Source organism: Triticum urartu, chromosome 1A (assembly GCF_056163025.1).
Source record: "Triticum urartu cultivar PI428250 chromosome 1A, HENAU_Tu73, whole genome shotgun sequence".
Taxonomy (NCBI): Eukaryota; Viridiplantae; Streptophyta; class Magnoliopsida; order Poales; family Poaceae; genus Triticum; species Triticum urartu.
The window spans coordinates 443,526,568-443,549,743 of record NC_141873.1 but is presented as its reverse complement, the minus strand read 5'-3'; the positions used below and the strand labels follow the sequence as shown (position 1 = coordinate 443,549,743).

Below are 23,176 nucleotides of genomic sequence, written 5' to 3'. Positions count from 1 at the left end.
ACACGTATATACTTTGTTGAAGTTGCCAGCCTTCTTATCTACCATGCATTTGGGGTAATTCCGCTACCAGTGACCGTTCCCCTTACAATAGAAGCGCTTAGTCTTGGGTTTGGGTTCAACCTTGGGTTCCTTCACTTGAGCGGCAACTAGTTTGCCATCCATGAAGTTTCCCTTCTAGCCCTTTCCCTTCTTGAAACCAGTGGTCTTGTTAAACCATCAACACTTGATGCTCCTTCTTGATTTCTACCTTTTGCGGTCTTAAGCACCGCGAACAGCTCCGGGATCAACTCCATCCCTTGCATGTCATAGTTCATCACGAAGATCTAGTAGCTTAGTGATAGTGGCTAGATAACTCTATCAATCACTATCTTATCTAGAAGTTTAACTCCCACTTGATTTAAGTGATTGTAGCACCCAGACATTCTGAGCACATGCTCACTAGCCGAGCTATTCTCCTCCATCTTGTTGGCAAAAGAACTTGTCATAGGTCTCACACCTCTCAACACGGGCATGAGCCTGAAATCCCAATTTCAGCTCTTGGAACATCTCATATGTTCTATGGCGTTCAAAACGTCATTGGAATCCTGATTCTAAGCCGTAAAGTATGGTGCACTAAACTATCAAGTAGTCATCAGGATGTGTCTGTCAGGTGTTCACAACATCCACAGACGATGTTGTAGGGGTTTGCACATCGAGCGGTGCATCAAAGACGTAAGCCTTGTATGTAGCAGTGAGGACACTCATCGGACTACGGACCTAGTCCGCATCATTGCTTACAATATCTTTCAACTTAGTATTTCTCTAGGAATGTATTGAAACAGGGAGCTACAACGTGAGCTATCTATCTACAACATATTTGCAAAGACAATTTAGACTATGTTCATGATAATTGAGTTCATCTAATCAAATTATTTAATGAACTCCCACTCAGATAAACATCCCTCTAGTCATCTAAGTGAAACATGATCCGAATCGACTAGGCCGTGTCCGATCATCACGTGAGACGGACTAGTCATCAACGGTGAACATCTCATGTTGATCGTATCTTCTATACGACTCATGTTCGACCTTTCGGTCTTCCGTGTTCCGAGGCCATGTCTGTACATGCTAGGCTCGTCAAGTCAACCTAAGTGTTTCGCATGTGTTCCGAGGCCATGTCTGTACATGCTAGGCTCGTCAACACCCGTTGTATTCGAACGTTAGAATCTATCACACCCGATCATCACATGGTGCTTTGAAACAACGAACCTTCGCAATGGTGCACAGTTAGGGGGAACAATTTTCTTGAAATTTTAGTGAGGGATCGTCTTATTTAAGCTACCGTCGTTCTAAGCAAATAAGATGTAAAACATGATAAACATCACATGCAATCAAATAGTGACATGATATGGCCAATATCATTTTGCTCCTTATGATCTCCATATTTGGGGCTCCATGATCATCGTTGTCACCGGCATGACACCATGATATCCATCATCATGATCTCCATCATCGTGTCTTCTTGAAGTTGTCTCGTCATCTATTACTTCTGCTACTATGGCTAACACTTTAGCAATAAAGTAAAGTAATTACATGACGTTTATGTTGACACGCAGGTCATAAATAAATTAAGACAACTCCTATGGCTCCTGCCGGTTGTCATACTCATCGACATGCAAGTCATGATTCCTATTACAAGAACATGATCAATCTCATACATCACATATATCATTCATCACATCCTTTTGGCCATATCACATCACAAGGCATATGCTGCAAAAACAAGTTAGACGTCCTCTAATTGTTGTTGCAAGTTTTTACGTGGCTGCTATAGGTTTCTAGGAAGAACGTTTCTTACCTATGCCAAAACCATAACATGATATGCCAATTTCTATTTACCCTTCATAAGGACCCTTTTCATCGAATCCGATCCGACTAAAGTGGGAGAGACAGACACCTGCTAGCCACCTTATGCAACTAGTGCATGTCAGTCGGTGGAACCAGTCTCACGTAAGAGTACGTGTAAGGTCGGTCCGGGCCGCTTCATCCCACGATGCTGCCGAATCAAGATAAGACTAGTAACGACAAGTAAATTGACAATATCGATGCCCACAACTGCTTTGTGTTCTACTCATGCATAGAAACTACGCATAGACCTAGCTCATGATGCCACTGTTGGGGATCGTAGCAGAAATTTAAAATTTTCTACGCATCACCAAGATCAATCTATGGAGTAATCTAGCAACGAGGGGAAGGAGAGTGCATCTACATACCCTTGTAGATCGCTAAGCGGAAGCGTTACAAGAACGCGGATGAAGGAGTTGTACTCGTAGAGATTCAGATCGCGGTTGATTCCGATCTAAGCGCCGAACAACGGCGCCTCCGCGTTCAACACACGTACAGCCCGGTGACGTCTCCTACGCCTTGATCCAGCAAGGGGAGAAGGAGAGGTTGGGGAAGACTCCGTCCAGCAGCAGCACGATGACGTGGTGGTGGTGGAGGAGCGCGGGACTCCAGCAGGGCTTCGCCAAGCACTACGAGAGACGAGGAAGGAGAGAGGTAGGGCTGCGCCAAGAGAGAGATTGAATCGTATGTTGGGCAGCCCCCATACCTCAAGTATATATAGGGGGAGGGGAGGGGGCTGCGCCCCCTCTAGGGTTCCCACCCCAAGTGGTGCGGCAGCCCTAGATCCCATCTAGGGTGGCGGCCACAAGGGGGAGAGGGGGAGGCGCACCTAGGTGGGCCTTAGGGCCCATCTGCCCTAGGGTTTGCCCCCCCTTCCCTCTTGGAAGCGCCTTGGGCCTTGGTGGGAGGTGCCCCAGCCCACCTAGGGGCTGGTCCCTTCCCACTATTGTCCCATGTAGGCCTCTGGGGCTGGTGGCCCCACCTGGTGGACCCCCGGACCCCTCCGGTGGTCCCGGTACACTACCGGTGATGCCCGGAACACTTCCGGTGGCCAAAACCATACTTCCTATATATCAATATTTACCTCCGGACCATTCCAGAACTCCCCGTGATGTCCGGGATCTCATCCAGGACTCCGAAAAACATTCGGTAACCGCGTACATACTTTCCCTATAACCCTAGCGTCATCGAACCTTAAGTGTGTAGACCCTACGGGCTCGGGAGTCATGCAGACATGGCCGAGACAACTCTTCGGTCAATAACCAACAACGGGATCTGGATACCCATGTTGGCCCCCGCATGCTCCACGATGATCTCATCGGATGAACCACGATGTCAAGGATTCAATCAATCCCGTATACAATTCCCTTTGTCTATCGGTACGATACTTGCCCAAGATTCGATCGTCGGTATCCCGATACCTTGTTCAATCTCGTTACCGGCAAGTCTCTTTACTTGTTCCGTAACACATCATCCCGTGGTCAACTCCTTGATCACGTTGTGCACATTATGATGATGTCCTACCGAGTGGGCCCAGAGATACCTCTCCGTTTACACGGAGTGACAAATCCCAGTCTCGATTCGTGCCAACCCAACAGACACTTTCGAAGATACCCGTAGTGTACCTTTATAGCCACCCAGTTACGTTGTGACGTTTGGCACACCCAAAGCACTCCTACGGTATCCGGGAGTTGCACAATCTCATGGTCTAAGGAAATGATACTTGACATTAGAAAAGCTTTAGCATACGAACTACACGATCTTTGTGCTAGGCTTAGGATTGGGTCTTGTCCATCACATCATTCTCCTAATGATGTGATCCCGTTATCAACGACATCCAATGTCCATGGTTAGGAAACCGTAACCATCTATTGATCAACGAGCTAGTCAACTAGAGGCTTACTAGGGACATGGTGTTGTCTATGTATCCACACATGTATCTAAGTTTCCTATCAATACAATTCTAGCATGGATAATAAACGATTATCATGAACAATGAAATATGATATAATAATAACTAATTTATTATTGCCTCTAGGGCATATTTCCAACACTTCTACACCACATTGGCGCTAGAAGAACCCTCTGCCCCTTTCACGTGTGAGTCTTTTGCTCTCGAGTTCTGCTCAACATTGAGATGACCGATGACATCCTCGACAGAGAATTCACGTCTCAAGTGCTTGAGAGAAGTAGCAAAGTTCCTCCAACTAGGAGGGAGTTTTGCAATAATGCAACCCGTGACGAACTTGTCCGGTAACTCACACTTCAAGAGCTCCAGCTCCTTAGCAATGCACTGTATCTCATGAGCCTGGTCCAATACAGGACGGTTATCAACCATCTTGTAATCATGGAACTGCTCCATGGCATACAACTCACTGCCAACATCGGTTCTGCCGAATTTGACTTCGAGCACATCCCACAAGTTTTTGGCAACCCCCATATGAATATATGCGTCAACCAACTTGTCTCCAATCACACTCAGAACTGCTCTCAAAAAGATTGTGGTTGCCTCCCTAAACGTCTTCTCCTGTTCAGGAGCAATCGTTTCTATGGGGGACACACCACCAACCCAGAACACGTTTATCGCTGTGAGCCACAAGGTGGTCCTAGTCTGCCAACGCTTAAAATGCATCCCGGTAAACTTTTCCGGTTTCAGAGTAGCAACAAAGCCTTGAATCAAAAAGTGCCTAAAATAAGTTTTTTTAATTGTTGGAAATATTAGCACTTTTCCAATTAGACTAATCCACGAGAATACTGTTGGCATGGCATAAAAGGTATGCATCTCATAGCGATACCTAAGCATACTAGCACGTACAAAACATAGAAGCGAACCATCTACGAGCAGTACATATACGGCTAGCACAAGTACGAGTAAGTGAGGGATGAACAGATCATACCCTCCGGTTGGCCAGGCCAACGCGGCTGCGGCAGTAGTAGCCTCGGCGGCGTCCGTGGCCTTCTTCTTAGCTGTGGCATCGTCGGCCATGGTGTCGATGCGGAGGTAGTAGTGGAACCAGAGGCAGACAGAGCTGGGAACGGATCGGGAGCAGTTGCGTCGAGACGCTCCCAAAAAATCTTATTGTCGTTCTCCCGGGCAGGATCTCGAATGACAGGGTTCTGGAGGCACCTGCTCTCCCGACCAGTCGTGCACGCGATCGTCGGGATGGGGTCACCGGAGACAGCACAGAGTGAGGAACAGTAGATGACGGCTAGGTTACGCGAGAGGGAGTGAGTGAACCGAACTTGGTCACTCCGCTGGGCAGAGCCTTCTTATATAGGCCGTTGGGTAGGAAGACACACTCCCGGAAAGGGAGTCGTCGTTCCCGGAGAAGGGTCGCACACCCGCGAACGGAGTCAACGAATCCCGGGAACGCAAGTCAGCCCACAGTCCAACGTCTCGGACAGTGGCCCACCTGTTAGCGACTCGTTCCTGAGCGGCAAAAATAAGCTCTGGCTCGGCTCACCCGTGGCGCACGTCGTGACGAGGCGGGCGGAGGAGGAGGAGGAGCGTGTGTGTACCACTCCTCTTCCCAAGCTCCCAATGGCAAGTGGTAGAGCAACCCTTATAAATGGGTCTCAACTCTCCTCAACTAGCAAGGTGGGACTAAACTTCCTCCATCTGCCATCTCATACATGAGCCTCAAGATTAACCAGGGATTAGTGTCTTATATGGGCCTAAGCCCATCCATAATCCAACAGTAGCCACCCGATCATTTGTTGGTTCTCATGAATAGTTGTTTCAAATCTCTGGAAAAAAATGTTTATGTTCTTGCTCCCAATATCAGTAGCACTTGGTCTCGAGCTCCAGGTGAAAAACCTCTGTCTGACTTAATGGTTTGTATGGGCCGGCAATGACAACGCGTTCACATTATTTCTTTGTTAAAGATATTGCATGGAATTTTACTCAAACTTGAAAATATCTTGCTAATTTCTTCGACTACGTTCTTGTGTAGATCTTTACTCTCTTTTTTTTGTAAACCCAGGATTTTATTTATATAAGATAGGTCACAGCTAAAACACCAACATTGTCCTTAACTAAATTACATAGAGCAGCCTTTGTTGGACAAGAGGCTCAAGAGTGAGCTGCACTAGAAAAGTGTAAATGTAAATGCTTCCAGGAGTTGAATGGATAGCAGCTTGAGCTTCCCTATGGGCATTTCTTTTGATTTTGGACACCCTGACACCCTACTATCAACCCCTTTTGTGTTCAATATAGGGAATGTCTAAGGCACATCTAGATGTGTCTTACTTATTGCACATCTAAATAAGTGAATCAAGCATAAAAAGGAAAAGAAAAAATAAAAAGAAAATATCCGCACAAATCTCAATGTAAGATCAATGATATAGGACTTAGATGTGCAATATTTATGACACATCTAAATGTGCCTTAGCAAAACTGTTCAATATAAAGCTTTGGTTTGATACTCCAATATCCTGGCTTCTCTATCGGCTTTCTTGCCACTGCCGCCATAGCAAGTGTAGATCTTCTACTAGTAGCTGCTCTCATATCTACAGCAAAGCTTCTCGATGTAATGCCAGGTTGACTTATGAAGCCATTGACTTTCCTCTGGGAAAGATCCTTTCTATACACTGCGCTGGGATGCTGAATTAATAAAAAAATACATCCCTTTTTGAGGGCTTCAGTTTGCCAAAGAAAAAATCTTCTGTGGAACACATGATCTAACTTTGGAACCAAGAACAACTTCACGTCCATACCACTAATACTACGTGTCAGTTGATCGTCTGGTCAGTGATCAAATGCTCAATTTTATTCACTACCGTGCACGATCTCACGACTCACGAGCACCACCAACGACCAATCTGAAGTACGGCAGAATTGCAGAAAAAATAATCCAAAAGAGATCCAGAAAACACCACTCAACACGAGTTGAACAAGCCGGCCCGGCCCTCAGCACTCATCAGTGAGCCAGCGACCTTTTCCCCGTCGCAGCGCAAGATGCCGCCGCTGGCTCTCCTCCTCCTCCTCCACCTCCTCGGCCCGGCTCTCGCCGAGGCCCCCGACCGCTACGCCGTCCGCTACGCGCCGCCGGCCACGGGCAATGCGGCGGCCCAGGAGTACGTCGACCCCACCTACCCGCTCCAGGGCCCGCCCCCCGCCGCGCCGACCTGCACCGTGCCGGTGCTCTCCTACTCCTTCGCCAACACCTACGGCGCGCCCCCGGCCAAGGCCGCCTATGCGCCCCCGCCCGGGTGCCCCGCGCCCTGGTCCCAGGTCGTGCTCTCCTTCTCCACCGCCTGCGCCGGCGACCAGTACGACCGCGTCGCCGCCGTCTGGCTCGACGGCTCCGAGCTCCTCCGCACCACCACCGCCGAGCCCACCCCCGAGGGCGTCAGCTGGACCGTGCGCAAGGAGGTCACCCGCTACTCCGCCCTCCTCCGCTCCCCGCCCGACGGCGTCCTCTCGGTCATGCTCGAGAACCTCGTCAACGACCAGTACACCGGCATCTACAACGTCACCGTCTCCTTCGAGTTCCACGGGACTCCGGCTTACCTCTCCGTGGTAAATCCCCCCTCCTCCGATGGTGATGTCGCCGACGCCAGTCCGGCGGCACCGACGCTGCCGGAGTCGTACTTCCAGCCGGCGGACCTGATCCTGCCCATCTCGGAGGCCACCGGCGACAGCGGCTACTGGTTCCGCATCCAGAACTCGTCCGACTCGCGCTCCAAGCTCGTGACCATTCCGTCGAGCACCTACCGTGCGGTCCTCGAGGTGTTAGTGTCCCCTCACTCCAACGACGAGTTCTGGTACTCCAACCCGCCGGACCTCTACATCCAGGAGAACAACCTCACCACGCAGAGGGGCAACGCCGCGTACCGCGAGGTCGTCGTCAGCGTGGACCACCACTTCGCCGGCTCCTTCGTGCCGTTCCCCGTCATCTACACGGGCGGCATCAACCCGCTCTACTGGCAGCCCGTGTCCGCGCTCGGCGCGTTCGACCTGCCCACCTACGACATCGAGCTCACTCCGTTCCTCGGCCTCCTCGTCGACGGCAAGGCGCACGAGTTCGGCATCAGCGTGGTGGACGGCATCGCCGAGTGGCTCGTGGACGCCAACCTGCACCTCTGGCTGGACCCCAGCGCGTCGGACGTGCAAGCGTCGCTCGGCCGGTACCGGACGCCGCGGCTGTCCATCTCCCGCCGGTACACGACGCAGCTGCTGAACGGCAGCTTCAGCATCCATGCCAAGCGGAAGTCCTTCTTCAGCGGCTGGGTACTGTCGTCGCTCGGCAACTTGACGACCGAGGTGGAGACGGAGCTGGAGGCACGCAGCCTGGTCGAGTTCACCAGCGACGGCCGGAACAAGACCGTCCAGATGAAGGCGGAGCAGGAGACGGAGGTGCTGGTCCGGTCGGAGGCGAGGAAGGTGATCGGCAAGCTCAAGACCGAGTCCGAGTACCCTCTGTCGTTCTACATGGACACGGAGGACGGCGAGGACGGCACGTCCGTCGTCACGGGGAGCCTGTCCCACACCCTCAAGCTCGAGACGGAAGTGAAGTCCGACGGGTTCGAGAACGAGGCGAAGCTGGTGGACGAGCAGACGGCGGTGGGCTGGATGGTCGTCAAGGACCACGACGTGATCAACGGGTCGGCGGCGACGAGCCAGATGTACCGTTACAGCGACGACCGGTGGCGCTACCAGCGGATGATCGACGCGGTGGACGGGCTGGTGCTGGGCGACAACGTGAGCGAGAGCTACCGCGTCCAGGACGCGGCGAAGGCCAAGGCTTGCCTCCCCGGAAGGAGCTGCGACGGGACGGCGTCGGCGGCCGAGCGCTGGGTCGACATTACTGCAATGTAAGCATGGTGATGGAGGATTTTTTTGGGGGGGAGTCCCAGATCCGTGGGAAGTTACGAGCAGGTTCAAATTGTTTTTGGTAGTTGGATTAATCCAGTGCACCACATTATGTCCGGTGCATTCTTGTTGTTCTTGTATACTTGTAGTTTATGTGAAGTGATGATGTAGTGCACATTCGTGTCAACGCTTAGAGGCCGCACTTTAGGGATCTCGATCTATTGCTGTGTGTAGCGATTTGTGTGACTACCTAGCTGTATTTTTTATAAAATATATAAAACGTGGAGACGCTATTATGATGCTTGTTATTAATAAAGCTGGGGGTTGTGATATGTATGTCTTGTTGGTCAGTAAGTTGGTGAGTGTGGCAGTCTTTCGAAAAGGGTACAAAGGCTTTGCTTAATGTACGACTTGATATTCCTCTGGACGAACAAAGTATCCAATTAGCACACTTTACCCTCATCTAATAAATATGATCATCCCTCTAATCAATTTCAGATTGTAGGTCCTAAAGCTTTTGTTGTTGTAACGATTGGATACTGGACTATTACAAACCATTGCTCCTAGAGTGAAAACATTTGCTTGGAGGCTGCTTCGACGCACTCTTCCTCCATTTTCTCCATGCTACAAAGGCTTTGCTTAATGTACGCCTAATAAATATGATCATCCTTCTAACCAATTTCAGATTGCAGGTCCTAAAGCTTTTGTTGTTGCAACAATTGGAGTGTTCTTAATAAACCCTATCTCTAATTAGGGGCGGAGCCAGGATTTGGATAGGGGAGGGGGAGGGGGGGGGGGGGGGGGGGAGCCAAACCAAGCAAAGAAAAAAATCCAGTACAAAAATAATCATATAGAACAAGGTTTTGCTGAAGTGACATAAAAATATCATTACATTTCTATTAATTTAAAGTGGCCTCCACTATTGCCAATAAGATCAAAAATATTAATAATCTCATCAGAAGATATCTTAACTGCTATTTTTTTTCTATGTAAATTATCATGCAATGGCGAAGCAAATCATCTCCCATTTTAGTTCAAAGACGTGTCTTGACAATTTTCATAGCCAAAAAAGCCCGCTCTGCAGTTGCCGTTGAGATTGTGAGAGTGATAACTAGTCGCAACAACCTGTCAACCATTGGATATGAAGAAGCTTTTCCGGTTTTAACTAGCCCTTTTGTTAAACAAGCAATAGATGGCAAGGTCATCAGTTCTGGATGGTTGCACACATCTAGCTGAAAATGAGGTAGCTGACTTTCCAACCGTGCTAATTCTTGACTTGAAAAATCAGTGGGATAGAATTTTTCTGCAAGCCTGCTTATCTTTGGGATGTCAAAAGATTCATGCCTTGGATCCAATGATGAACAGAGAGTAAGGAGCTCAGTTGCTTGTGTACTGAATTGATCATTCAGTTCACTCAGTTGTTGATCAATTGCAACACTGAAAACATCGACTTTGTAGTGGTGGAGCGTTGTTGTGTTGTCATGCTTATTTCAAGATTTGGTAACATCAACATACCTATTAATTTCATTACAAAGTCAGCTAAATTCTCAAGATAAAAAACAACCAAGATATAACTTAATATAAGTTAAGTAATTTTAGAAAGTAGAAAAACATACTTGCGGTCCAAATCTGGGATATCAATCTCGTGCTTCACACAAAAAGATTTGACCTCATTTAAAAGAGAGTCCCAACCATGTTCCCTTAGCTCACCCAGTAGGACCTTTGTGTTAGAAACAGAATCCATGGCATTTAAAATATCTAAAAATTTCTATTGGAGTTTCTGACACAACACATCAGTGATCTTCATAATCTTTTCCATCAGATGTAGAATGAACACGAAATCAAATGATATGACAATTTTAAGGGATCCAACGACATCTCCACGAGAATATTTTGAGACTGAACGGTCACTTGCTATACCTCTTAAGACGGCAACTGTAGCAACAAACATCTTCTTTAAGCTCTGTATGGACTTATAGTGTGAACTCCATCTTGTGTCTCCTGGTCTCTGTAAGGTTCCTATTTGGTTTTGCCCTTTGCCTGTATCAAGCTCTCCCAACTCAATTTCACGAGAAATTTCCTCCGCTTGGTTCGCTGGCAGCTCATCGTTGCGCTTTCTAGAAGCACTAACAACATTTTATTACAAAATTTGCATTCTTAAAGAAGTTATGTACCTCATGTACCTCTCGTGATGCAGCAACAAGCGCCAATTGTAATTGATGACCCATACAATGAATATAGTAGGCATGTGGACACTCACAGAGAATAAGAGCCTTCAATCCATTCCACTCCCCTCTCATATTACTTGCACCGTCATATGCTTGGCCCCTGATGTCTTGTACATTCATGTTATTATCTGACAGTACATTACAGATTGCATTTTTCAAAGTTAAGGCAGCAGTGTCATTAACATGAACTAGATCAAGGAAACACGCAATTATTTCTGCTTCTTTGTTGGCAAACCGAAGAACAATTGCCATTTGTTCTTTTTTTATTCATCCCGAGGTTCATCAACCATTATACAGAACTTGGCATTACCTATTTCTTCTCTAATTGCCTTTTGCACTTCTAGAGCAAGTATGCCAACAATCTCTTTCTGAACTTCTCCGGATGTATACTTTGCATTACCTGGAGCATTTTCCAGAACAACTCCCGCGACATCCTTATTGTATGAAGCAAGAATCTTAACCATTTCAAGAAAATTTCCTTGGTTTTTAGACCTCGCAGATTCATCATGACCTCTAAAAGAACAAGCTTGGAATATCAGCCACCTAATGGGACAAAGCGACTAGATGTTAGATATCAAAACATTAAGTCATGTGAAATTTTAGTTGATGTAAAAAACTTGCTTACCTCATGGCATCGATGGTAGTCTTAAGCCTCAATCTCGCATTAGTAGCTACTTTCTCATTTTTCTTTTCCATCATCTTGTCGATATGAGCCATACTGGTCTTGAGATCTTCATAGCACCGAGCAGAATAGTTGTGAGCAGAGTGCGGGCCCCCAACATGAGTTTAAAAAACACATGTTTTTCCATCGTTAACCTTTTTCCAGTTTCTAAAACCCTTGACCGAGAATGTATCAGACCCACATCTCCCAACAGGTTCTTTTGAGAAGAGAAGCACGACAAACAATATGCGTTATCATTGTGTGTTGAATACTCAAGCCACCAGAAATTTGTGTACCAATATTTTTGAAATCGACGATGGTGTTTAGACTTTTCATCAAATGGATACTCTTCCAACTCCGGTCGATATGCTCCCTTAGATATATAAAAATTCCGAGCATCATCTTGCTTGTCTGGTGGGAGCTCCCAAATTTGACAATGCTTGCCGAGGTCTCTCTGATAAGGTGTGGTTATAACTTCTGCTTGTTCTACAACATTTACCACGTCCGGCATATCCTGATCAGAAGTGTTAACTGGACTCGGATTTGTAACTTGCACATCCGCCTCACTAACAATTTCAGTAGGTTGAGAACTTGAAGTAACCGGCTTAGAAAAGGCATTAATCTTAATGGTGTTTGGCCCTGCTTTCCACTCCATAGCTGCTGCATGCAAATTGGAATGAACTCATGGAGAATTAACATATTGTATAAGTTCGACATAATCATAGATAGGAACAAATACAAGATAATGGATAATTAAATTAAGAAGGTGGAAGATGGGAGAGCTACTAGCGAACAGGGAACTCTTCATAGAATCACAAATTACACAACCAAATTACCAAAGCAAAAAAAATCTGGAGCATCAATTCGACACGGATATAGGATGAGAATCGACTTGCTAGTTTGTGGATTGAAGCGGGACTGCAGGAAGAATTGACAAGTGTAGCAACCATTTACCTGAATATGTGAATCAGATCGGCTGATCCCTGGTCAAGAATCAAGAGCAGGCACGACTGAGAGCAGGACTGCAGGAGCCACCGAGCCAGGAGATGAAGAGAAGCATTGAAGCGATTTTTTTTCAAAAGTGTGATGATTTTTATAGCAAATTCGGAATCTATATGTCCTTACGCACCAAAATCAAAACTAGCACCCCGTTGGCCTCTAGTTGGCCGAAGAGCGGCTCTTCAGCCTGCGGTTGACTGAAGTGGGCTCTTCAGCCTCCCGTTGGCCGAAGAGTGCCCCAACTGGGCCGAAAAGGACTCTTTGGTCTGTCGTAGGCCGAAGAGCACTCTTTGGTCAACCGTAGGCTGAAGTGTCCTTGGGCCCCAACTTTCAGCGTTAACGGGAGGCCGAAGCTGCATGGTTGCGCTCTTCTGTCTATGCTAGGCCTTGGGCCCCAAAGAGTACTCTTTGGCCTACGGTTGACCAAAGAGTACTCTTTGGCCTACGGCACACCAAAGAGTCCTTTTTGGCCCAGTTGGGGTAATCTTCGGCCAACGGGAGGCTGAAGAGGCCACTTCGGTCAACCGCAAGCCGAAGAGCCCCTCTTTGGCCAACTGGAGGCCGACAAGGTGCTAGTTTTGATTTTCTTATGTGAGGACATATAGATTCTGAATTTGCTATAAAATCATCACAATTTTGAAAAAAATCCAATGAAGCAGGCCTGGGTCCTCGGCAGGAGCAGCCGAGCAAAGAAGGGCAATAATGGGTGAGAAGGGAAATGATAACCCACAAGTATAGGGGATCGCAACAGTTTTCGAGGGTAGAGTATTCAACCCAAATTTATTGATTCCACACAAGGGGAGCCAAAGAATATTCTCAAGTATTAGCAGCTGAGTTGTCAATTCAACCACACCTAGATAACTTAATATCTGCAGCAAAGTATTTAGTAGCAAAGTAATATGATAGTGGTGGTAACGGTAGCAAAAGTAATGTTTTTGGGTTTTTGTAGTGATTGTAACAGTAGCAAAGGAAAAGTAAATAAGCGAAGAACAATATATGGAAAGTGATCGATCATGTAACAGCTACAACATAGGGTGACACATAACTAGCTCCAGTTCATCAATGTAATGTAGGCATGTATTCCGAATATAGTCATATGTGCTTATGGAAAAGAACTTGCATGACATCTTTTGTCCTACCCCCCCCCCCCCCCCCCCCCCCGCGTGGCAGCGGGGTCCTATTGGAAACTAAGGGATATTAAGGCCTCCTTTTAATATAGTACCGGACCAAAGCATTAACACATAGTGAATACATGAACTCCTCAAACTACGGTGATCACCGGTATGTATCCCGATTATTGTCACTTCGGGGTTAACAGATCATAACACATAATAGGTGACTATAGACTTGCAAGATAGGATCAAGAACTCTGATATATTGATGAAAACATAATAGATTCATATATGAAATCATGGCACTCGGGCCCTAGTGACAAGCATTAAGCATAGCAAAGTCATAGCAACATTAATCTCAGAACATAGTGGATACTAGGGATCAAACCCTAACAAAACTAACTCGATTACATGATAAATCTCATCCAACCCATCACCGTCCAGCAAGCCTACGATGGAATTACTCACGCACGGCGGTGAGCATCATGAAATTGGTGATGGAAGATGGTTGATGATGACGATGGCGACGGATTCCCCTCTCCGGAGCCCCGAACGGACTCCAGATCAGCCCTCTCGAGGGAGTTTAGGGCTTGGCGGCGGCTCCGTATCATAAAACGCGATGAATTCTTATCTCTGATTTTTTTCTCCCCAAACACGAACATATGGAGTTGGAGTTGACGTCGGTGGAGCACCAGGGGGCCCACGAGGGAGGGGGCGCGCCCCCCACCCTCATGGACAGGTGGTGGACCCCCTGGCGTGGATTCTTCTTCTAGTATTTTTTATATATTCCAAAATAATTCTTCGTTGATTTTCAGGTCATTCCGAGAACTTTTATTTCTGCACAAAAATAACACCATGGCAATTCTGCTGAAAACAACGTCAGTCCGGGTTAGTTCCATTCAAATCATGCAAGTTAGTGTCCAAAACAGGGGCAAAAGTGTTTGGAAAAGTAGATACGACAGAGACGTATCAACTCCCCCAAGCTTAAACCTTTGCTTGTCCTCAAGCAATTCAATTGATAAACTAAAAGTAATAAAGGAAAACTTTTACAAACTCTGTTTGCTCTTGTTGTTTTAAATATGTAAAGCCAGCATTCAAGTTTTCAGCAAAGATTATGAACTAACCATATTCACAATAACATTTAGGTCTCATGTTTACTCATATCAATGGCATAATCAACTAGCAAGCAATAATAATAAATCTCGGATGACAACACTTTCTCAAAACAATCATAATATGATATAACAAGATGGTATCTCGCTAGCCCTTTCTGAGACCGCAAAACATAAATCCAGAGCACCTTTAAAGATCAAGGACTGACTAGACATTGTAATTCATGGTAAAAGAGATCCAGTCAAGTCATACTCAATGTAAACTAACAGTAATGGATGCAAATGACAGAGGTGCTCTCCAACTGGTGCTTTTTAATAAGAAGATGATGACTCAACATAAAAGTAAATAGATAGGCCCTTCGCAGAGGGAAGCAGGGATTTGTAGAGGTGCAAGAGCTCGGTTTTGTAATAGATATGAATAATATTTTGAGCGGTATACTTTCATTGTCAACATAACAACCGAGAGATCTCGATATCTTCCATGCCACACACATTATAGTTCCCAAGCAAAATGGTAAAGTTTATACTCCCCCACCACCAACAAGCATCAATCCATGGCTTGCCCGAAATGACGGGTGCCTCCAACTAACAACAATCCTGGGAGAGTTTTGTTTGAAATTATTTTGATTTGATTTGCTTAAAGCATGGGACTGGGCATCCTGGTGACCAGCCATGTTCTCGTGAGTGAGGAGCAGAGTCCACTCCTCTTGAGAATAACCCGCCTAGCATGGAAGATACAGACAACCCTAGTTGATACATGAGTTGTTCGAGCATACAAAACAGAATGTTTATTTGAAGGTTTAGAGTTTGGCACATACAAATTTACTTGGAACGGCAGGTAGATACCGTATATAGGAAGGTATGGTGGACTCATATGGAATAACTTTGGGGTTTATGGAATTGGATGCACAAGCAGTATTCCTGCTTAGTGCAGGTGAAGGCTAGAAAGAGACTGGGAAGCGACCAGCTAGAGAGTGACAACAGTCATGAACATGCATTAAAATTAATCAACACCGAATGTAAGCATGAGTAGGATATAATGCACCATGAACATAAATATCGTAGAGGCTATGTTGATTTTGTTTCAACTACATGCGTGAACATGTGCCAAGTCAAGCCACTCGAATCATTCAAAAGAGGATACCACCCTATCATACCACATCAGAACCATTTTAATAGCATGTTGGCACGCAAGGTAAACCATTATAAGCTCCTAGCTAATTAAGCATGGCATAAGCAACTATAATCTCTAATTGTCATTGCAAACACGTTTCTTTCATAATAGGCTAAATTAGGAACGATGGACTAATCATATTTACAAAAACAAGAGAGGTCGAGTTCGTACCAGCTTTTCTCATCTCAATAAGTGCATCATATATTGTCATTATTGCCTTTCACTTGCACGACCGAACGATGTGTATAATAATAATAGTGCACGTGCATTGGACTAAGCTGGAATCTGCAAGCATTCAACTCAAGAGAGAAGACAAGGTAATATGGGCTCCCTGTTAGATCAACAATAATGCATATGAGAGCCACTTTAACATTTTCATCATGGTCTTCTCATCTCGACCCCCAAAGTAAAAGAAAAGAAATAAAACTATTTCCCAACAAGCAAAAGAAGAACAAGAAATCTTTTTGGGTTTTCTTTTTAATTATTACTACTACAGGCATGAAAATTAAACTAGCTAAAAGATACAACTAATTTTTTTGGTTTTTCTTAGGTTTATTAAACACACAAGAAAACACACAAGAAGAAAGCAAAAAACACAGAAATAAACTAGCATGGATGATACAATGAAAAAGTATGAGCACCAACAACTAGCATGAGTGTGTGGACATAAATGTAATGTCGGTGAGAAATACGTACTCCCCCAAGCTTAGGCTTTTGGCCTAAGTTGGTCTATGGCCACGGCTGGCCTGGCAGATATCCAAAATTGCAACTGGGGTCGTACTGAGAAGGAGTCTCAGGTTTCCACTGGTTGGCAATCTCCTCCGGATCCCACTGGTAAACAGACTATCGTGAAGGATCAAATTGTGGTTCCGGCTCCAGCTCTGTAGCTGGTGCGGGGTTTTGGTAGGCGTGAATGACCTCCGGCGGAACAAGGTACTTGCCTGCAGATAAATCAAACAAAGAAGGAGTAGGCAAAGTAATAATCTCAGGGCGAACTTTATCAAATATCAGTTTGTACTTAAGCGCCCTTTCCCTATTCTCAACGATAAAACCATGTGCTACCATACTCTTATAGTCTAGAAAAACAAGAGGCAACAATTTTTCTTCCTTCTCAGCATGCCTAATAGGTATGTTAAAATGTGAAGCTAGGCGCGAGGCGAAGATACCTCCCAAGATGGGGCCCTTCGTGAGGTTAAGATTTAACCGTTTGGCAATGATAGCGCCTAAACTAAAAGAGTTATCACGAAACAAGGCATGGCCCAAAATAACAATGTCAGGGGCACTAAGGTTTCTACAGTTTCCATGACCAATTAAACATCTACTAGCAAATATAGCAAAATAATGTAGTACAGGAAAAATATATGCTAGTGATTCTTGCATCGGAAACTTTCCTCGTTTCCCCTACAGCAATCATATCAATAAATCCCTCCATATCATTACGATGTGGTTCCTCTATGCTGCCTGCAAAGAGTATCTTACAAACCCGACAGAAATCAAAAAGGGACATCTCCTTATGCTCATCATATAAATAAAATTCCACTGAAGGTATTGGTCTCCTAGCATGGAAATGAAAATTTTGCACAAAAAAATTAGTGAGTAAGAGATACTGTTCGCGCTGGTCGCGGAGGAAGTCGGTGAGGGCCGCATTATCAACCAAAGAATAAAAATCATCATGAATCCTGGCTGCTGTTAAGAACTCATCACAAGGCCATTCACACGGCTGAACTTCCGTGGTGCGAGGGAGATTATATTTGGGCCTCCTATCCTCCTCACTTTGCTTATCCCTCGAGCTTCGGCTTGAAGAGCCCCTCAAAAATCTCTTCATTATTTTCTGAATTTTTTCGAAATTATTAGTAACTTCAAATAAAAGTGAACCAAACTCAACAAAATTGATAGCAACTACTCCCACAAGTGCCTAGAGACTATATCATGCATTAGAACTACTTGGGACCATATAAATTTGACATGCAAGCTCAAGAATAGGGTCACCTAAGCAGCAAAAATTTGCAATAAATAAAGCACTAGAACAAAAACTAATTGGACCAATGGAGAAGTCACATACCAAAGAATAATCCCCCAAAGCAGTTTTGTGAATGGAGCTTTGATCTAGGAGATCGAAAATGGCAGCAAGATGAGCTAGAACTCGTGCTTGAGCTGGTTGGTGATTTTTTGGGAGGAAGAAGGAGTGTGTGGTGGCTGGAATAAGTGGAGGGGAGCCACCGGGGGCCCACGAGGCAGGGGGCGCGCCCAGGGGGGTGGGCGCGCCCTGGACCCTCGTGGCCAGGTGCTTGCTCCCCCTGATGTGTTCTCAGTGCCAGATATTCTCAAATATTCCAGAAAAAATCGTATTTAAATTTCAGGACATTTGGAGAACTTTTATTTTGGGGGTATTTTTTAATGCATGGATAATTCAGAAAACAGACAGAAAATACTATTTTTTTCTTTATTTAATATAAATAACAAAAAGTAAAAAGAGGGTACAGAGAGTTGTGCTTTCTAACTTCATCCATCTCATGCTCATCAAAAGGAATCCACTAACAAGGTTGATCAAGTCTTGTTAACAAACTCATTCTGAATAACATGGAACCGGAGAAATTTCGAATAGCACTAGGTTACCTCAACGGGGATATGCACGTCCCCAATAATAAGAATATCATATTTCTTCTTAACAGTAGGAAGAGGAAATTAAAAACCTCCAAAGTAATAGTTGGAGTTTTTCCAATAGAATTGATACTGTGAACTTGAGGTTGTTTCCTCGGAAAGTGTACCGTATGCTCATTACCATTAACATGAAATGTGACATTGCCTTTGGTGCAATCAATAACAGCCCCTGCAGTATTCAAAAAGGGTCTTTCAAGAATAATAGACATACTATTGTCCTCGGGAATATCAAGAATAACAAAGTCCGTTAAAATAGTAACGTTTGCAACCACAACACGCACATCCTCACAAATACCGACAGGTATAACAGTTGATTTATCAGCCATTTGCAAAGATATTTCAGTAGATGTCAACTTATTCAAATCAAGTCTACGATATAAAGAGAGAGGCATAACACTAACACCGGCTCCAAGATCACATAAAGCAGTTTTAACATAGTTTCTTTTAATGGAGCATGGTATAGTTGGTACTCCTGGATCTCCAAGTTTCTTTGGTATTCCACCCTTAAAAGTATAATTAGTAAGCATGGTGGAAATTTCAGCTTCCGGTATCTTTCTTTTATTAGTAACAATTTCCTTCATGTATTTAGCATAAGGATCCATTTTAAGCATATCAGTCAAACGCATATGCAAAAAGATAGGTCTAATCATTTCAGCAAAGCGCTCAAAATCCTCATCATCCTTTTTCTAGAATGGTTTAGGAGGAAAGGGCATGGGTCTCTAAACCCATGGTTCTCTTTCTTTACCGTGCTTCCTAGCAACAAAGTCTCTCTTATCATAACGTTGATTCTTTGATTGTGGGTTATCAAGATCAACAACAGGTTCAATTTCCACATCATTATCATTGCTAGGTTGAGAATCAACATGAACATTATTGTTAACATTATCACTAGGTTCATGTTCATTACCAGATTGTGCTTCAGCATCAGAAATAGAAATATCATTGGGATTCTCAGGTGTGTCAACAACAGGTTCACTAGAAGCATGCAAAGTCCTATCATTTTTCTTTTTCTTCCTCTTAGAAGGACCAGGTGCATCTACATTAGTCCTCTGAGAATCTTGCTAAATTCTCTTAGGATGGCCCTCAGGATACAAAGGTTCCTAAGTCATTTTACCACCTCTAGTCACAACTCTAATAGCATTATCATTCTTATTATTTAATTCATTGATCAAATCATTCTGAGCTTTAAGTACTTGTTCTACTTGAGTGGTAACCATAGAAGCATGTTTACTAATAAGTTTTAGTTCACCCTTAACATTAGCCATATAATCACTCAAGTGTTCAATCATATAAGCATTATGTTTCAATTGTCTGCCAACATAAGCATTAAAATCTTCTTGCTTAACCATAAAGTTGTCAAACTCATCTAAGCATTGACTAGAAAACTTAGTAGGAGGGATTTCAGCTTTATCATATCTATTGAGAGAATTTACCTTTATTACCCGTGTCGGGTTATCAAGACCATGTATTTCTTCAACAGGCGGCAAATTAAGACCATGTATTTCTTCAATAGGCGGTGAATTCTTAACATCTTTAGCTTTAATACCTTTTTCTTTCGTAGATTTCTTTTCCTCTTGCATATCTTCAGGACTGAGAAATAGAATACCCCTTTTATTTGGAGTTGGCTTAGGAGTTGGTTCAGGAAGTGTCCAATTATTTTCATTAGTCAACATATTATTCAATAGAATTTCAGCTTCATCAATGGTTCTTTCCCTGAAAACACAACCAACACAACTATCCAGGTAATCTCTAGAAGCATCGCTTAGTCCATTATAAAAGATATCAAGTATTTCATTTTTCTTGAGAGGATGATCAGGCAAAGCACTAAGTAATTGGAGAAGCCTCCCCCAAGCTTGTGGGAGACTCTCTTCTTCAATTTGCACAAAATTATATATTTCCCTTAAAGCAACTTGTTTCTTGTGAGCAGGGAAATATTTAGCAGAGAAGTAATAAATCATATCCTGGGGACTACGCACACAACCAATATCAAGAGAATTAAACCATATTTTATCATCACCCTTTAATGAGAACAGAAATAATTTAAGGATATAATAATAGCAAGTTTTCTCATCATTAGTGAACAGGGTGGCTATATCATTTAATTTAGTAAGATGTGCCACAACAGTTTCAGATTCATAGCCATAAAGAGGATCAGATTCAACCAAAGTAATTATCTTAGGATCGACGAGAAATCATAATCCTTATCAGTAACAAAGATAGGTGAAGTAGCATAAGCAGGATCATATTTCATTCTAGCATTCAAAGACTTCTCTTTAAGCTTAGCTAATAATTTCTTAAGATCAGATCTATCATTGCAAGCTAAGAAGTCTCTAGCAGTTTCTTCATCCATAACATAACCCTCAGGAACAACAGGCAATTCATAGCTAGGGGGATAATCTTCATCATCACTTTCATCAATATTATTAGTTTCAATAATTTCATTCTCTCTAGCCCTAGCAAGTTGTTCATCAAGAAATTCACCTAGTGGCACAGTAGTATCAAGCATACAAGTAGTTTCATCATAAGTATCATGCAAAGCAGAAGTGGCATCATCAATAACATGTAACATGTCAGAATTAATAGCAGAAGCAGGTTTAGGTGTCGCAAGCTTACTCAAAATAGAAGGTGAATCAAGTGCAGAGTGATGTCTACTACACAACCTTCTTCTTATAGACATTGTTGGGCCTCCAAGTGCAGAGGTTTGTAGGACAGTAGCAAATTTCCCTCAAGTGGATGACCTAAGGTTTATCAATCCGTAGGAGGCGTAGGATGAAGATGGTCTCTCTCAAGCAACCCTGCAACCAAATAACAAAGAGTCTCTTGTGTCCCCAACACACCCAATACAATGGTAAATTGTATAGGTGCACTAGTTCGGCGAAGAGATGGTGATACAAGTGCAATATGGATGGTAGATATATGTTTTTGTAATCTGAAAATATAAAAACAGCAAGGTAACTAATGATAAAAGTGAGCGTAAACGGTATTGCAATGCGTTGAAACAAGGCCTAGGGTTCATACTTTCACTAGTGCAAGTTCCCTCAACAATAATAACATAATTGGGTCATATAACTATCCCTCAACATGCAACAAAGAGTCACTCCAAAGTCACTAATAACGGAGAACAAACGAAGAGATTATGGTAGGGTACAAAACCACCTCAAAGTTATTCTTTCCAATCAATCCGTTGGGCTATTCCTATAAGTGTCACAAACAGCCCTAGAGTTCGTACTAGAATAACACCTTAAGACACAAATCAACCAAAACCCTAATGTCACCTAGATACTCCAATGTCACCTCAAGTATCCGTGGGTATGATTATACGATATGCATCACACAATCTCATATTCATCTATTCAACCAACACATAGGACCTCAAAGAGTGCCCCAAAGTTTCTACCGGAGAGGCAAGACGAAAACGTGTGCCAACCCCTATGCATAGATTCCCAAGGTCACGAAACCCGCAAGTTGATCACCAAAACATACATCAAGTGGATCATAGAATACCCCATTGTCACCACAAGTATCTCATGCAAGACATACATCAAGTGTTCTCAAATCCTTAAAGACTCAATCCGATAAGATAACTTCAGAGGGAAAACTCAATCCATTACAAGATAGTAGAGGGGGAGAAACATCATAGGATCCAAATATAACAGCAAAGCTCGCGATACATCAAGATCGTACCACCTCAAGAACACGAGAGAGAGAGAGAGATCAAACACATAGCTACTGGTACATACCCTCAGCCCCGAGGGAGAACTACTCCCTCCTCGTCATGGAGAGCACCGGGATGATGAAGATGGCCACCGGAGAGGGATTCCCCCACCGGCAGGGTGCCGGAACGGGTATAGATTGGTTTTTGGTGGCTACAGAGGCTTCTGGTGGCGGAACTCCCGACCTATTGTGCTCCTCGAAGTTTTTAGGGTATATGGGTATATATGGGAGGAAGAAGTACATCGGTGGACCTCCGGGCTGTCCACGAGGCAGGGGCGCGCCCAGGGGGGTGGGCGCGCTCCCTACCCTTGTGGGCAGCCCGGGACTCTCCTGGTCCAACTCTGATACTCTGTGGGCTTCTTGTAGTCCAAAAATAAGTTCCGTGAAGTTTCAGGTCAATTGGACTCTGTTTGATTTTCCTTTTCTGCGATACTCTAAAACAAGGAAAAAACAGAAACTGGCACTGGGCTCTAGGTTAATAGGTTAGTCCCAACAATCATATAAAATAGCATATAAATGCATATAAAACATCCATGGTTGATAATATAATAGCATGGAACAATCATGAATTATAGATACGTTGGAGACGTATCAGCATCCCCAAGCTTAATTCCTGCTCGTCCTCGAGTAGGTAAATGATAAAAATAGAATTTTTGATGTGGAATGCTACCTAACATATTTCTCTAAGTAATTCTCTTCATTTTGGCATGAATGTTCAGATCCATAAGATTCAAGACAAAAGTTTAATATTGACATAAAAATAATAATACTTCAAGCATACTAACTAAGCAATCATGTCTTCTCAAAATAACATGGC

General features: G+C 44.2%; 1 protein-coding gene and 1 pseudogene across 1 annotated transcript; one reads left to right on the top strand and one right to left on the bottom strand.

The window, feature by feature from the left end:
* Positions 1-3,940: 3,940 nt before the first annotated feature.
* On the bottom strand, positions 3,941-4,870 carry LOC147991620 (uncharacterized). The gene is made up of 2 exons (XM_087538743.1): positions 4,782-4,870; positions 3,941-4,571 (listed from the first exon to the last, which is right to left on the bottom strand). Exons 1-2 carry the CDS (start codon positions 4,868-4,870, stop codon positions 3,941-3,943), a joined length of 720 nt encoding a protein of 239 aa, XP_087394869.1.
* A 1,886-nt stretch (positions 4,871-6,756) lies between these two features.
* On the top strand, positions 6,757-8,994 carry LOC125516957 (peptide-N4-(N-acetyl-beta-glucosaminyl)asparagine amidase A pseudogene; annotated as a pseudogene).
* The last annotated feature ends 14,182 nt before the right edge of the window (positions 8,995-23,176 follow it).